The sequence below is a fragment of the Mytilus trossulus genome, chromosome 3 (genome assembly GCF_036588685.1).
Source record: "Mytilus trossulus isolate FHL-02 chromosome 3, PNRI_Mtr1.1.1.hap1, whole genome shotgun sequence".
Lineage (NCBI taxonomy): Eukaryota > Metazoa > Mollusca > Bivalvia > Mytilida > Mytilidae > Mytilus > Mytilus trossulus.
In genome coordinates this window covers 25464310-25482530 of record NC_086375.1, presented here as the reverse complement: position 1 = coordinate 25482530, position 18221 = coordinate 25464310, and the positions used below count along the sequence as shown (strand labels likewise).

Here is an 18221-nt window from a genome sequence, read left to right as displayed (position 1 = left end):
AAAAAAGAATAAAAGAAATACATTTGCAGTACACAAAACACAACACATAAAACTAAAGACATGTCGTCACAAACACCACACAAAACTTGATCTTAGATCCTGCTCCACATATGACAACCGTCGTGTTGTTAATGTTTGTTAGAAACCTGGTGAAAGATTAATTCGGCAAGTCACATTCCAGGAAAACAAGAGCGGTTTATGGTTACAACAATTCGAACATACTCGTCGTCATCAGTGAAACAGGCATCCCATAACGGTTGACCAACTCGGGATGGCGTCCGTAAAATATTCGAAGGGATGATTTCAACTTCACCACTTGGAATTCTTGGTTCTATAGCTTCTTTGTATTCAAAGCAGCAATCCTCTTTGAAGGAAATTTACATCTGGAGTTTAAAGTCTAAGTGTTTTTCTATTGGGAAATACGAAATATTTTTTTCTTTAAAACTTGTGTGACGAAATATTGACGAAAGAACAGATTGCGGATCTACACTCCTTGAAATTGTTTTTTTTATTATCTTCGTTGAAAGGTTGTTTTTTTTACCTTACTTCTATTAAAAATATTAATAACGAGGATAGACAGCGATTCAATAATGTGGACAAAAGAACAGAAAATTAAGACAATAACATATTTATTTGAGATGTAAATGTGTGTGTGTAAAATGACATCAAAAGTCAAATGTTAATGAATAGTATATTGAGCCTGAAATCCATGATTACTAGTATTATAAAGGTGATTTGAGTTAAAGTTCACTAGTAATGTGCTCCCATTATATCTGATTTCTTTAGGAGCGATGCTGCCGCAAAATCTGAAATTCCACAGTTAAATAGATTAATTATAACAATCCATATCGTTTTAACATTTCTATAGATAATTCATAATCAAAATAACGAATTTAATTGCATTCATTGTCCTCACCCTAATAAACAAACGTACACACACTCCCCCATTGTGGCGTTGCGATAACGAAAAGTTTAGGCATGATCGGCGTTGTAAGTGTGATTAAAAAATAATAAATTAAAAAACTTTTTTGGGTATATTGCGAACATCGCACCTGATTAAACTATCCCACAATTATAATTTAAATATAATTGATGGATACAACGTAACTTAATCTAAAACATATCATTGTTTTTATGTCAACTTTCGATATGATCATTGAGCCTCATTGTAAAGATATCCTTTCAACAATTTCAAAATAAGAAATAGAAATTACAATTATGTACCAAAAAAATCCACATACTTTGATAATCCATAGATAGCGGTTCAATTTTGTTATTATCAAAAAGTAACAGAAATTTATATATTTGAATAAGAAAAAGTCATACCGTGGTCCTTCTAAAGTAAGTCCATAGGTTTTTACTTCGATGAATTCATAATAACAGTCAGCATCTTCTCCAATTTCAAATGATGTAAATTTCAAGCTTATAGATGATCCTGCAGTGCCCTGAAGATTATTAATTTCTGCCATAATATATCAAATTCACATTAAATCAGAAAATAGGAGTACTAGTAAGTATTTTGCAATAAAGATTTTTTTGTGTGTAACTCTTGCATTACATGTATGTTAAAAATAATTCTTTTGAATTCGGAGCGTCTGTAGCGCTTTTCTGAACTGGGTCGGCATAAACTAGGACCACTCAAATAGAAAATAAAATTCGATTCTATGAAAAAATTATAAAAAGTAGTTCTTGACTCAATTTAGTTTTGTGATAAAAACAAACAAACCCGCAACATTAGTTAGTCTTTACCCATCAGGTTCTATACCTTAGTTTCTTAATCTATAAATACATCAACGGTGAACTCAAGAAGGATGCCGAATAACGCAACAACAATACCAGGATTATAAATTGGTGCGACATAAGCACGTTTTGTTTACAGACGATTCATCAGTAGCATTAGAATAAAAAAAGGTTAGATGGTCAAATCGAATACGAAGTTGAATATTATTAAAAGTTGTGCCCAATAAGATACTGTGGATTCAATATTATTTGATGGATACCAATTTTCTTGGGTTTTGTGAAGACAGGCGAACCACAAATGCAAATGTTCAACGAATAACATATCTTTTTTATTTTGTTTTATATGTTTTGAAGTTAAGTGTGGCGTCCATTTCGCTGAATAGTATACATGATTGTTTATGAATTTTCTAGCTGCGTTGAAGACCCATTGCCTGCCTTATGCTGTTGATTAATCTTTGATTAGATTGTTGTCTTTTTGACACATTATCCGTCTCCATTCTCGAATCTGTATTAATGATTTGTCATGTCAACACAAAGTTTTGAGCACTATGCTGGTAAAAAATACACATCTACCAGCAATGTTGTCGACCCAGTTGTTAACAATATGAACAATATTTTAGTTTGGTACATCGGAAAAGATAAACAACAAAAATAAATTACATGTATAGAGAACTCAAGATTGAACAACGCGATTTTTTAAAAAGATACCTGTATCAGCCATGTGCATCTGGTTGAATTTGGGTATTTTTGTGGATAACCAGGAGATGAGAATGTTCCTGATGATCTCTTCAGAACGCCTCCACATCCTAGAAGAAAAATCAAAAACTGTTATTCATTGTTTTGACCTTCACATCCCTATGGCTCTTCCTCTTCTGTTATAACCGTCTCTTAAAATTTAGCTGAACTTTATCAGACAAAACTTAAAATTATTGCAAAAAGATTTCGTTTTATGTTTTAATAATTTGATTTTGGATGTAACGCGTCTTTTGATTGGCTGACGTTGTTTTGTTTATCAACCCATAGACAAAATTTTGTCATTTGACCGTGACGTCATCAACGTTTTTTCATGGTTTTCACCGGTTTAAAAAGGATTTGGAATTAAATTATAAGAAATAACTGTTATATTTTTTCTGTCTATTCGAAATAACATAAAAAATGTGGGGCATACTTTAAAATAACCCGCTACTCAGGTTATTGAGTATGCACCACATTTTTTATGTTATTTCTTCACAGACAGAAAAAATATTACAGTCATTCCTTAACTAAATTTTTTAAAGATATTTATATATATATATGGTAAAGAAGTCTGTCCAGAAAGGTTTAAAGGCATCATAACACACCTTATACATCCTTTAAATAATTTTACTTTTACAGGTTTTCAATTTAACATTTTTTTTATCTTTACTTACCCTTATGTAGTTTTTAAAGATTTTAACACTACTAAGTAAATATGTGTTGCTATTATTTATGTAAAGTTATTGTCCTCCATAATGCAGATATTTTAGAATAGCACAAGGGAATGATGTTTGAAGATGGTTTATTATTACTTTTTACCCTTAATCCGTTGGAAAAGATTTTATATATCAAATACCCGAAAAACTCTGTACAACTTTTTGACACTTTCTTCCAGTTAAATCTAAAGGACAGGTACAAGAACAGTTAGGACCAATGTAACCCTCGTTTTTACACTTTGTACCTCGTGGACAGTTTCCTGAAACAAAACAGCATCATAATCAGTTTAATAATTTTTATATACACACAATGACAATTGTTACTAATGCGATCTATTCACGCTCAAATCCGATTGCCTCTCATAACCAATACATGAAATATGGTAATTAAATTCGATAAAAATGATAAATTAAGATAACTTAATTCAACATACAGATGTTAATAAATCGAAATGGGATTAATTTTAATTGCTAACTGATATCTTCTTATTTAAGAGGGTCAGTTTGGTTTTGATAGAGAAGGATTGGTAAAAAAGAACAGGAAAAATACCCTTCTCAAGATGCTCATCTAATGGAACAATTCTTGAACTTGTTGTTAAGGGGTAATGAAATACACTTTCTTCTACACTTTATAAAATTTTATTCTTTCTTTGTTATTAAGTAAAATAGTTAAAAATAACAAATTCCGAGACAATTCTTAATGGAAAGTTCGTAATCAAATGGCAAAATCGAAGCTCAAACACATTCAAACGAATGGATAACAACTGTCATATTCCTGACTTGTCACCGGCATATTATTTTGTAGAAAATGGTGGATTAAACCTGGTTATAAAGCCTTTTCAAACAATCCTCTTGCGAACAATTTGTGATTGACTTCTGTTGTCCTGACTTGATGATAATTTGTTCTTATAGAAGCTGTAACTTAAACTCGGTTTTATTTGTCGATGATAATACACATTTTGTTACCGTCCTATCAAGTCCAAGTAAACACAGTCAGCAAGGGCTAAGTGACTGCCAAATCAATGCACTGGTGACTATGAATGTAATTATGAATCCAGCAGAGATAAATTGCTTCCTTAGGTTTGAAATTGTCTTTTAAACATTGATCAAGAAACTAATACTTACTATTGCAGGTATATAAATCATTTACTTTTTGTATATCCAGGAAGCTCAAATGTGTCCTTTGGCCCATTACTGCCATCAGTCTTTTATCCTTTGGTTGAATTGTTAAATTGTACTTGTTAAACTAAAAAAAAAATAAAAAAGACGAATAAACTAATCATAGAAACAAAAACAAACTTTTGTACGACAGATGCGCTTTTCATCTACAAAAGACTCAATATTGTCGCTCGGATTAAAAAAGTAAAACAAATACGAAATCGAAGATCACGGAAGAATCATAGATCTGAAAGTTTACAAAAACACCTAAAGCCCCAGTGTCACTAGACCACGATCGCACCACTCTCATCGCGACCTAAGATAAATTCAGATCGTAGTATGAGCGACAAGAAAATGTAAATTTTCGTTCCAATCACGCTTCTACAACAATCCCGCTACGATTATACCACGTTCTCATCACGCCTATTCTGCGATCTCACTACGATGATCCCGATCCCTCTGCGCTCATCACGTCCTCACTACGACCATACCACGATTTATCCGATTGCGACACGATCTTATCACGCTTCTACTGCGATTATAGCACGCTTTTACCATGACCTTACTAGTACGGGGCGCCGAATGGGACTCTTGTGGTTTTGTACTCAAAATTCAATTTTGTACGGACAAAAGTGACTTTTGTTCAACAAAAATGAGTTCAGTTTAACAAAATTTGTATCATACTACAAATTTAAATTTTGTCATACAAAATTATCTATCAGCAGACAAAAGTCACTTTTGTCATGACAAAATTCATTTTTGTTACACAGACTTGACTTTTGTTACCTAATTTGAAAATTTGGCGACAAAAGTCAATTTTGTATTCAAATTAGTTTAGTTTGGTTTCTGTGAACTAATTTGCATACAAAATCGACTTTTGTTACACAAAATTGACTTTTGTGAGACAAAATTGACTTTTGTGAGACAAAATTGACTTTTGTGAATCAAAATTGACAAAATTGACTTTTGTGAGACAAAATTGACAAAATTGACTTTTGTGAGACAAAATTGACCAATGTGATCAACAAAATTGACAAAATTGACTTTTATCTCAACAAAATTGACAAAATTGATTTTTGTCTCAACAAAATTGACAAAATTGACTTTTGTCTCAACAAAATTAACAAAATTGACTTTTGTCTCAACAAAATTGACAAAATTGAATTTTGTCTCACAAAAGTAAATTTTGTCTCACAAAAGTCAATTTTGTCTCACAAAAGTTAATTTTGTCTCACAAAAGTTAATTTTGTCTCACAAAAGTCAATTTTGTCTCACAAAATCGAATCTTACCTCACACAATTGACTTTTGTGATTTAATTTCCATATCAGGTAACAAAAGTCAATTTTGTATGCAAATATGTTTATATTTGCATACCTTTTAGACAAAATTGACTTTTGTCATGACAAATATGAATTTTGTCTACAAAAACGAATTTGGCCTACACAAATGAATTTTGTCATCACAAAATTGAAGTTCTCACAAAACAAGTCTGTAGCACATAGTTTTGTAAGACAAAAATGATTTTGTTATGACAGAATTGAATTTTGTACAAAACCACAATAGTCCCATTCGGCGCCCCGTAACTACGATCATAACACGTTCATACCGCGATCTAACTACGCTCCCAACAATAACGTCAATATCGTGTTCCATATAAATATTGTATTATTCCTTCTATTTTTCAACTTATTGCTGGTCCATCAAGATCAAATGACAATGCTTTAGTGAACGATACTAGGGATGACACAGATGAATCAAGAATGATTGCGCCGTTGGTGATAAAGAGTTCCAAATTACATACATGCAAAAAAAATCTGGAGAGCTTTTATAAATTTTATATGACAATGACAACGAGCATGATGATGGCAGGATGAACGTAAGAACAGTTTGATGAGGACGTCATGGGCGTAGAAAAATCGTACGATGGTCTTAAATAGCGTGATATAAGCGTGGTATTAACGTTTTATAGTCGTCGTGGAAGCGTGTTTAGGTCGCGATAAGAACGTGATGGTCGAAGTGAAGTCCCTGTGAGGTCGTACCACAGTATCCCCGACTAGAATTGCGCTTGCGCTACGCTATCGCTACGATGGTATAGCGACATTTTCGATCTTACGACGACCTTACTGCGCTCTCACTACGCTTCTTCTACGACGTGATTTCGCCACGACTGCACCACGATTGTTTTAAACATGTTCAAAGTTCGCCACGCTCATCACGATCATGAAGACCTCACCACGACCATACTACGACCTTACTGTGATCTTCACGATCGCAATACGATCGTCAATTTTTTTTTCACAGATCATAGTGTGATTGTGGCCCAGTTGGACTGCGGTATATCTGTTACTGTCAAAATTATAAGTCATTTACTCTAAGTACATAACAATACAAGTTATAATACCTCAGTATGTTTTTTCTATATATAAACAATGAAATAGCTATTTCATTTCACAGACTTTTTGCCAGTCAATAGTTTTAAAGACTATTACCCCGGTTAATAGTTTTATAAATATATCATAATTTTCATTACTTATTCTGCCTGGATTTTTGCGCTTTGCAACGTCAAACTGTTATCGTAAAGGGTCACAGTTAATGTGTTTGTGTCTATCGTATTTCAAATTAATATATCGATTACCAGAAGCAATTAAAAAAGAAAAATAAATCTTCGCGACGCTTTTTTTAAATATATAATATGGAACTGTTCTCGTCTTCAATTGTGATTGCTTAGTCTTTTGTTTTTGTGAGTGTTTGATTACTCCTAGGTTTTGATTGTTATTGTCTTAGATGTACAGTACTTCAGCTAGTCTAGTGAATTAGATTATATTCACGGGAATTTTTACACAAGTATTCCTGATCTCCATTACAGTAACTTAAATGAGATATTAAAAATACGACTATAAAAAAACCCACCTGTAGTTCATCTTGTTTTTTCAGATGATATATTTAGACTTTTTAGAAAGTTGCTTTTTTCGGTAAAAAAAACACATAATGAATGGCGATGAAGTTAATATCAAGTGTTTTGTCCATTTGGTACTTACTATAACCATCATAATAAGTCAATATGTTATCAGATTTCAGTATGTATTTTGTTTTCTAAATATGTACACTTTTTTCAAAATTTTCGAAAAAAGCATATTCACTAGTAAAAATAGTTTCAAAACTTATCTCCAAGTTATTGCATATTCACTGCAAGCACACATTCATGTTTTTCGTCAAGGACTATAAACCGCTTACTAGATTCGAAAACAAGCACTTGAAGCAAACACATTCCCTTCAAACGACTTCTGACTGGTTATTGGTTTCAAAACACTATTCACTCGATCAAACATTTTCCCCTACTTTCTGATAACACATTTATTTACTGGATATTCGGACAAAAGCAAGTGTAATGTCCATAAAATACCAGCTATGTCCTCGTACCCAGGAAATATAAAATTAAATCTAAGATTTATGTTTAAGTATTGTACTAAACGACACGAGAGCGCACTTATATGCAATTGATATTTTAAAAAAAGTTTCGCAATTATTTTCTGATTTTCTTCAAAACATTGAACGAAAATACATTTTTTAATTTCTATTTCATTTTGATTATCATGACAAAATAAACGATATATGAACCAGCCAATCTCCTTTTGATAATTCATTTTATGTTATAAAGCAACTAATATGGTTTTCTGGACGTTGCTTTTTGCCTTGAATACGCTTATGTTTAAAAGATGAACATGATGATACGATATAGTTACGACTAGTTCCACTAGTTGTTTTGAAATAAGCAACACCAAAAAAAAGGAAAAGATTTTAACACAAAGGTGTACTCGGTTTTGTTTCTTTTAAAACGCATATTGATTTATTCTTCAGATATATATTAACACAATGGTTTACCATGTGTCCACCAAGATGCATAATAGATCCAATATCATACGGTTTATTTAGTTGTCCTGTATGATTTTCATTTGCTTGAATAAAGTATTTCCAGGCGTCTTGCTTAAGAGCTTCAAACATCACAGTGATGTACTTATCTCTGTCTGGTCGGTTATGTTGGTGGAATATACCTAATACGTGACCAAGTAGATGGGCCAAATTTCCAGGCTGTTAAATATAACGTTATATATATCATTATAAAAACTCGAATGTACATTCATAAGCATACAGATTTTGTTCTCATACATGAAAAGCACGTATAAGCTCAATAACAGTCAGTTTCTTATATATATAAATAAAGAGATGTGGTATTAGTCACGCACACATATTAGTCAATTAAAGCTGAACCTCTATTTTTCTCCAGGATGACCATAAGAATTGACACCCTTTTAAAGAAAGTTGTCAGATCTACCCTTCATTAAAGACTCTCTTACAGTATTTCGTAAAAAGTAAGGAAAAAACACGATAAGAGTCTCTATCCCCAGGTATAAACCTACTCGCCAGCTATTAAAACAAATATTAGTGGTCAATGATTGACCTGTCACTGTCTTAATTTTCGCATTAACTTGTACTAATATGACCATGGTCGCATTGTTTAGCTGTTATACTTTTAACTGCCATTTATTTGAAGAATGTACAAAAGTAAATACACTGCAATTTTATCTAAATAAGTTAACTTTCTTTGTCGAGAAAGACAAGCATATCGTTTTTAATGAGACATATCTTCAATTTAATTATTCGCTCTCAATAATAAACCACTTCCACACACCCCCTTTTTCCACAAAAAAAAATAATTAAAAAAAAAATCAAGAAAAAAACCCGAAGGCAAAACTCAAAACTAGGACGAAAACAATAACATAGATTAAATACGTTGTCTGCACAGTTTTCATCAACTTCAAGATCTCCAAATCCATATGCAGACCTTCCAGCAATCGTCTGACACCTAAAAATAATATAATAAAAACAAAAGAAATTAAATTCTTGAAATTGAAAATTATTTTCCAGATAGAAATAATAGCTTGAATTATAATCTTATGATCAAGATGGAATAATAAAAGAACAACACTACTGTCATATATTCGCTTTGGGGAATTTATAAGAACAACAAGTGGGGTAACAAATAAAAGAAGTATTGCTGTACATAGCATTAAATCACCATTTCATTTTAAGTTCATGACGGTTCATCGTGGTTCACAAAACATTGTCAATAGACATCTTTTGACTTAAATTGACAAATTATATGTCAATCAATTAAGGACACAAGAAGCTCCTCGTATTATCTGACTGCATTAGGCAGTATGTAATCAGGAGTACACTCTAGTAATACATGTTCTGCAATTATCAGTGAAGCAATGTATGAAACTTATGTACATATCATAATATAATAAAGCATGTTTTCGATATTTTTTTTTTTAATTTTCCATTTAAAAGTAATTGATGTAATTAATTACATTTGCCAAGTAATTGAGAAGTAATTAATTACATTGGCAAAAAAAGTCAAATGTTATGTGTAATTTAATTGAAGATTTTGTAATTGTAATTGAATGTAATTCATTACTTTCAAAAGTAATTGATCCTATGTCTGGTAATTAATAATGATGGAATTATTTATTTTCAAATGCAGTCAAGGACAATGCTTTATGGTTCCATTCCTATATTAAAACAAAATGTTAACGACATTAATATATCTATTCACTAAATATGCTTGTTACATAGTTACTTCAAGAAACCAAGGTTTTATTTTCTTGATGTATCCTGTAAGATTCCATTGACTACCCAGGTAAGTAGTCAGCTGTTGATACATATGTATGAATTCATTTTTTGAAATACAATTCCTTATTTATTTAGGTTTCTTTCATGACAAAAACTGCTTTTGATCATTGTGAATTGATGCTTCAACGCGATGTATGACGGTCATTTGTGATTTTAAAACAGTTCTAGTATCAATATCTTAAATGGGTGCTTTTGCTTATGTTTGTTTCAATAGTGACAACCTGATCTGAAACTAATGCTGTTTTTGGCGCAGCTCTTGCAACTATAATGCTAACATATTTAAGAAAAAAATGGTTCAAAATAGATATAAAATGTAGGGATGTACACTAACGTCTTATGAACAATTCGGAAGTTATTTTAAGAATGCAGATTTATACTTGGTATAGTGATTTTAATTTAAAAAAAGAGATTTCATGAAAGAGACTCATATCTTCACCAATGATCTCTTTTTTGTGTGCCATATATCCTGTAATGTATAAAGTCAAGTTGTTGGCATGAAACGGGTTATGTTCTTCTCATATAGTTTATGATGGAAAATAATACTAAACCCTAACGGGAGGGATTGCGCTTGATATTCATTTGATGAAAACACAATCTTTCAATCTGTTTAATTGAGGTCTGGAGCTGGCATGTCAGGAACTGCTAGTAGTCCATTGTTAATGTATGTACAACTAGTATTGTCATTTTGTTTATAATTAGTTTTTTTTGTTACATATTCTGACATCGGACTGGGACTTCTCTTAAAATGAGTTTTATTGAAGCGTATTGTTGTATTTTCTACATTGGCAAGAGGTACAGGGGAAGGTTGAGATATAAAAAAAACATGTTTAACCCCGCCGCATTTTTGTGCCTGTCCCAAGGAAGGAGCCTTTGGCCTTTGTTAGTCTTGTATGAATTTAAATTTATGTTTCTTATGTATAATTCGGAGTTTAGTATGGCGTCCATTATCACTAGTAACATATTTGTTTAGGGGCCAGCTGAAACACTCCTCCGGATGCGGGAGTTTCTCGCTGCATTGTAGACCCATTGGTGGACTTCAGCTGTTGTCTTCTCTATGGTCGGATTGTTGTCTCATTGACACATTCCCTATTTACATTCTCAATTTTAAATTCCCTTTTAAAGTTAATCTAGAAAAATTGGCTTCCACTAAATTTATTATTAATTATACATACATTTGTCCAAAAATAATGTTGACACCACTTCCATACGAACCGATTCTAGGAGTTGTTGGTGTCTGCCGAAAAAATTTCACGCATGTTTTGTCTTGCCACATCTTCATTGCCTTTTCCATACTTCTTTTTGAAAGATTACCAAGTTTGCTATTAGCTGTTCAAAGGAAATAAAGTTTTAACTAATTGCTGAATAAATGTACACTTTAATCAGCTGTTGAATGAGTTCTACTAACTGCTACAATTCCCTATCTGCTTTATCTAAATCTTAAATAAAATATAAAAACGCCAAAAAAATGCGTTGTCTGTCTTTGCTCAACCTTTTTTTTACTGGTATGTTAAAGTCTTTGTGGTTTATTCTTACTTATTCAGAGATAGCACTCGTATCTATGATGACTTTATTTTTTTGTACTTTACAAGGGGATTTTCAAAATGTTCTTGCACATTTTCTATGAGAGGATGTGGTTATATATTTTTTTATCTCACCTGGCTTTGGGCCAAGTGCGCTTTTCTCATCACTTGGCGTCCGTCGTCCGTGGTCGTTAATTTTACAAACATCTTCTTCTCTGAAGATTACTGGGCCAAATCAAACCAAACTTGACCACAATCATCATTAGGGTATCTAGTTAAACAAAATGTGTGGGGTGACCCGGTCAACCAACCCAGATGGCCACCCTGATTAAAAATAAAACATAGGGGTAAAATGTAGAGTTGGCTTATTTCTTTGAAATCAAAGCATTTAGAGCAAATCTAACTGGGTTAAATTGTTAATCAAGTCAAGATAAATCTGCCCTGAAAATTTTCAGACGTATTGGACAACTGTTTTTTTTTGGTTACATATTCTGACATCGGACTGGGACTTCTCTTAAAAGGAGTTTTATTAATGCGTATTGTTGTTTTAATCTACATTGGCAAGAGGTACAGGGGGAAGGTTGAGATATAAAAAAAAACATGTTTAACCCCGCCGCATTTTTGTGCCTGTCCCAAGTAAGGAGCCTTTGGCCTTTGTTAGTCTTGTATGATTTTAAATTTATGTTTCTTATGTATAATTCGGAGTTTAGTATGGCGTCCATTATCACTAGTAACATATTTGTTTAGGGGCTAGCTGAAACACTTCTCCGGGTGCGGGAGTTTCTCGCTGCATTGAAGACCTGTTGGTGGACTTCAGCTGTTGTCTTCTCTATGGTCGGGTTGTTGTCTCATTGACACATTCCCTATTTCCATTCTTAATTTTAAATTACCTTTTAAAGTCAATCTAGAAAAATTGGCTTCCACTAAATGATTGCTGTCCCTGAATTGGTAGTTTTTAAGGAAATTTTACCGTTTTTGGTTATATTCTTGAATATTTTTATAGATAGAGATGAACTGTAAACAGCAATAAGGTTCAGCAAAGTAAGATCTGCAAATAGTACAACATGAGCAAAATTGTCAGTTGACCCCTTAAGGAGTAATTGCCCTTTATAGTCAATTTTTAACAATTTTCATAAATTCTGTAAATTCTTTAAAATTTTTACAAAATATTTTCATCTGTTACTAAAGGGCCAAGTTCATTATAGATAGGGGCAAGTGTAAGTAGCAAGAACGTTCAGTAAAGAAAGAACTTCAAACACATCACCATCACCAAAACACAATTTTGTCATGAATCAATCTGTGTCCTTAATATGCACATAGACCAAGGTGAGCGACACAGGCTCTTTAGAGTCTCTAGTTTATTTTACTTCTTAGTCATGACATTTCCAGTTGGACTTTGACTCATGTTCTGAAAACAAATGAGAGGTATTGCTAATGACGACTTCAGTATGTATATTAATGAAATTTATCCTGGTGAACTCACTTTAAATAAAGCTAATACTAACAATGACCACTGCCCTTTCCTCGATCTTGATATCTATATCACTAACGGAAAGCTGAATACTAAAATTTATGATAAAAGGGATGATTTTTCATTTCCTATCGTTAATTATCCGTTTTTAGATGGTGACGTTCCCTTGTCACCATCTTACGGTGTTTATATATCTCAACTTGTACGATTCGCTCGTGTATGTAACAATGTTTTAGATTTTAACGAGAGAAATTTATGTATTACTGAAAAATTATTACACCAGGGTTTTCGATATCACAAACTAGTCAAAACATTTACTAAATTTTATCATCGGTATAAAGACATCATTCGTAAATATAGCTCAACATGCAGACTTTTTATACGTTCAGGTATTTCACATCCAATTTTTTATGGAAATATTCTTTATAAAGCACAAAGGTGTCAGTATTCACCTCATAAACTTACAAAACCTTTGAATAGACTTATTAAGAAGGGATATAATTACGATACTGTTGTCAAGTCATTAAAGATTGCATATTTTGGCGTTAATATTGAGTCACTGATAAGGTCTTTGCGTCGGAACTAAACACATTTATTCTAAAAACAGTTGTTGGCATGACACGGGTTATGTTCTTCTCATATATGTTATGATGGTATGATACTAAACCCCTTACGGGAAGGATTGTGCCTGATGTTCATATGATGAAATCATAATCTTTCAGTCAGTTTAATTGAAGTCTGGAGCTGGCATGTCAGTTAACTGCTAGTAGTCTGTTGTTATTTATGTATTATTGTCATTTTGTTTATTTTCTTTGGTTACATCTTCTGACATCAGACTCGGACTTCTCTTGAACTGAATTTTAATGTGCGTATTGTTATGCTTTTACTTTTCTACACTGGTTAGAGGTATAGGGGGAGGGTTGAGATCTCACAAACATGTTTAACCCCGCCGCATTTTTGCGCCTGTCCCAAGTCAGGAGCCTCTGGCCTTTGTTAGTCTTGTATTATTTAAATTTTAGTTTCTTGTGTACAATTTGGAAATTAGTATGGCGTTCATTATCACTGAACTAGTATATATTTGTTTAGGGGCCAGCTGAAGGACGCCTCCGGGTGCGGGAATTTCTCGCTACATTGAAGACCTGTTGGTGACCTTCTGCTGTTGTGTTTTTTTATTTTGGTCGGGTAGTTGTCTCTTTGACACATTCCCCATTTCCATTCTCAATTTTAAATACCGTACCTACATATAGCTATTAAAACAAAAACAAAAATACTTGATTTTTCCGACGTAGTTGGTATAGTTTCGGTTTGTGCACTTTGAACTTAAGGACGCTTAACTATGGCAACAGAATACGCATGCTCGAAAATCCTTTCTGTGATTGGACAAAATGCTGTCATGGTGGGTGATTTGGTTGTGTTTTCAAAAACGTCTCGAAAATTATATCGTGATGGAAAGCAAGTGAAAAACTATAAATATTTGAACTAGATCTTACAAAGATTTATATTTTTATTAAAATAATTGTTTCTCCAATAGCTCTTTGCATCCATGACAGCTGTTTATTCGGGACAATTATACAATTTTTAATATAAACTTTGTTGTACGAACGTACATGACTTATAGAACGCACATACGCATGTGAGATTTCCGCGGGGGTTTTGGTGAAAGTAAAAAGAAAGATACTTCTTATAATAGCAATAGTTTCGAGCTTTGTTAACCATGAATTAAGTTTAAACAGTAGTAGATGTATATTTGTTTCTTGTTATTTGCACTGGATTTTTTTACAAATAAAATTTTAGGGGTCATCGCAATATTCTTATTATTGCCTTAATATAACCAGACTTAGTAAAAATTGTTTGTAGTTACATCCAGATGGAGATTTTATTAAAGAAGTCCTGCATCATCAAATCATTGTGCTTCTGAAGATTATCGAAATGATAGTTTTAAACATATACTCAAATTTAAATACGTCGGATATCTTTTTTAAAGATAGTTCTTGTTAAATATATTCGCTATTTATTTAATGATCATGTGTTTCTGGAGCTGTTGAAACATATTTGGATATCGAAACGTTAGAAAGGGGTGATGAGTACAGTAATGAGGACTGTATACCACAATTGATAAAAAAATCAATTGTAACTGTACATGATTAGTGGTCTCGTTATTCTGAATGTCACATACAAAGAATTGTTGCATTTGATGGGTTTGGTACACGTGTACTGTGACAACTTCCATTAAAAGTTCAAATAAATCCGTAAGCAACTATCTACATATATCTTTATTCATCGCTATTCACTATTAGTGCATTTGTGCAAATAGTTCTATTTTATCCTGCACAATGACGATCACGAAGACGCTTGATTAACTTAATAGTGCAAGGATACAGGCGATCCCTAAATTACATCATAAAGACGCACATTATTAAAAAACCACATAACTCGAAAGGTATCTATAACAGAAGGTATTCATGAATAACATAACAAATATTTGTAAAATGTTTAACGGTCTTTCAAGGATGCTATTTAGCTGCAACTCCGGCAGTCATTTGAACTCTTAAATATTCAAAATACGTGAATGCTTCACAACGCTCCTATATGGACCAGAAAAGAAAGAAAAAAAAGGTTATTTTATCAAAGACAATCGATGTTAATAAATGGTAAGATAATTGATTTAATAATTAGATTGCCAAAAATCGAAATTAGATTTGTAAAGTAGGTAATTGTATAACGACATGTGGAAAATACTGGTATTAAAGTTAACAAAGGTCAAACAACATTCAAATATATCACATGTAACAACTTTTGATAAAAAAAACTTGCTTGTTTGACCGATGCGTAATTATAGATCTTTAAGGTAGATCATAAGTAAATGTTTTTTGAGACAGAATTTTCTTATAATTTGCCAAAATGAAGATTTTACTATGCTTTTATCAAAAATATAATAAAAAGTATAGGTCACCGTGCTATTTTTCAAGCTATGAGTCGTTGAAAATTGCCTAAATTTGGTTAGTTTGTTCATGGAAAAACACATAAGAGTGCATAAAAAAATTTCTATGAGATAGAATTTTGAAATAAATTGTGAGAAGATAGATTTCGTAATATGCTTTAAGAAAATCAAAAGAAAACATGGTGTCACCGAACTTGTTTTTTTGCCACAAGTAAAAATAAAAATATTCCCTATTAGCCTAGTATAAATTTTGTACTAAAAGAGTTATCTCCCCTTAAATGGCTCATTTGCAAAGAATATTTTAAAAACCGAAAAAGGTTGATATTTGTTAAAATATTTTGGATAATACAATAAATTAACAAGTTTTCTTTATATAAATAAACAGTCTAACCATATAATTGCAAATCTTTTTCCAAATTTGCTGATTTGGGCAAATAACTAGACCGATTTTGTACTGTGATTGTACAATCCAAGATGGCGGTATACCATCAATCTACCTTAAATGTGTACTTACGCCAATTATCGTCATATTTATATACAATAATACCATTTGGCCAAAGTTTGGTAGTTTGTACTGTCTGTCTTCGTTTCCTGTTTCCGCCCAGAATTTCTTTAGCTAATTTGTTCGCCCTTTCTGACGTCAAAATACTATCTGATTCAAATGCAGTGCTGTCTTCTGATGGATCTTTTAAATTGGGTTCCTTTCTATGTTGTCTTGCATTTTTGGATTCACCAGGCAAGAACGACGTCTGTAAAAGTTCTATCAATATCAGCACTAAACTTTAGTTTAGAACAAAACACGAAGAAAGCAGGTATTCAAATAATTTTCACGGAACATAATTTAGAAAACAGGATCAAAACGCGATGGTTTCTATGTTTCTAACTCATCATTGCAAATTATTTGCTTTCTCTAACTGACGGAACACATGAACTTAGGTGCATGTCTTTGTAAGAATCTTGCAATTCAAAATAGAAATTCAAAAAATGGCCTAAAAAACCCTCCGACCTACGCATCGTTTATACCCTAATACTGAGTTAGAAATGATTAAACACATCAAACGAATGGACAACAACTGTAATATTCCTGATTTAGTGCAGGCATTAAGAAAATGTTGGATTGAACCTAATTTTATAGCGCTTAACCTCTCACTTGTATGACAGTCGCATCAAATTCCATTATATTTACAACGATGTGTGAACAAAACAGACAGAATAGGCAAAAATGCCAAAATAGGGGTACAACAGTCATCACCGTGTCACAATCTCAATCAGAACAAAAGCAAAAAAATGTTTAAGAAAGAAGCACAAAAAAGCATTTATCAAATTTGACAACCACGTTCGTTGCTTACTTATTTTTTTTATTTCAATCAACCCATAAAAGAAACGAATGTTATATTCCTGCATCACTTAACATATGAACAAAATATAATGTCAACTTAAAGGTTTTTTTATTGTCATGTTTTCATCACTGTGTGTTTCAGACAGATTGACACTAGATATTTAAATGAGTTACAGAGCAATAACATCGGCAACGTAGGAGCACCACTGAAAAATTAAGAAAAATGTATATTTTATCATTATAAATATTTGTTGTCTAATGGTAATGTACTCACATGTGATGTCGACAATGATAAACATAAAAGAAAGTCTAGAATCAACAAAAGCTTTCTCATGTTAAAGGCTTTGGAGCGAATAATGTCCAACTCTTTCCCACACTTATTTATATATCATGTAGAAATATCCCCCCTTTTTCAAAATAACAAAAAAACAAAATTAAATATAAGTTTGTTACTAGGATGACAAATCAAATGTAATATTACATAATCTTATGTTTTACGAAGAACAAATTGTTAGTTATGCTCTTTAAAATGCAGAAAATAGTCCCCATGAGGGTGAAATAAGAAAATTAATTAGCCTTGGGTCACTATGAAAAGCAAATACGAGATTGTTACGGGGATTCCTTTCTTCAAATAAACTATTTAGAATCTTCACTCAAGGAAATTTCAATGTCAACCCTGTAAATGAATAATATTAATTATCAACTAAATCTTTCGATAAAGGAATATCTTCTTTTTTTTACAAACTATCAGTTTAGAAATGTGTCCTGAAGAAAACGCATAAATCTAAATTTCTCTTTTCACTATTCGAATGAGTGATAAGTTTTTAAATCCTTAACACATTGACAATTATTTGTTGAACATGTATATTGACAGAGAATGTATATGGCGTTTGTAAAAAGGTTTCA

General features: G+C 32.2%; 1 protein-coding gene across 1 annotated transcript; it reads right to left on the bottom strand.

Annotated features, from left to right (window-relative positions):
• Positions 1-612: 612 nt before the first annotated feature.
• LOC134709311 (blastula protease 10-like) lies at positions 613-17714 on the bottom strand. Its single transcript, XM_063569475.1, has 10 exons — positions 17590-17714; positions 16491-16725; positions 11217-11370; positions 9142-9214; positions 8233-8439; positions 4317-4437; positions 3332-3451; positions 2449-2546; positions 1327-1445; positions 613-806 (listed from the first exon to the last, which is right to left on the bottom strand). The coding sequence occupies exons 1-10, from the start codon at positions 17647-17649 to the stop codon at positions 680-682; spliced, it is 1314 nt and encodes a 437-aa protein (XP_063425545.1). The 5' UTR covers positions 17650-17714; the 3' UTR covers positions 613-679.
• Positions 17715-18221: the final 507 nt, after the last annotated feature.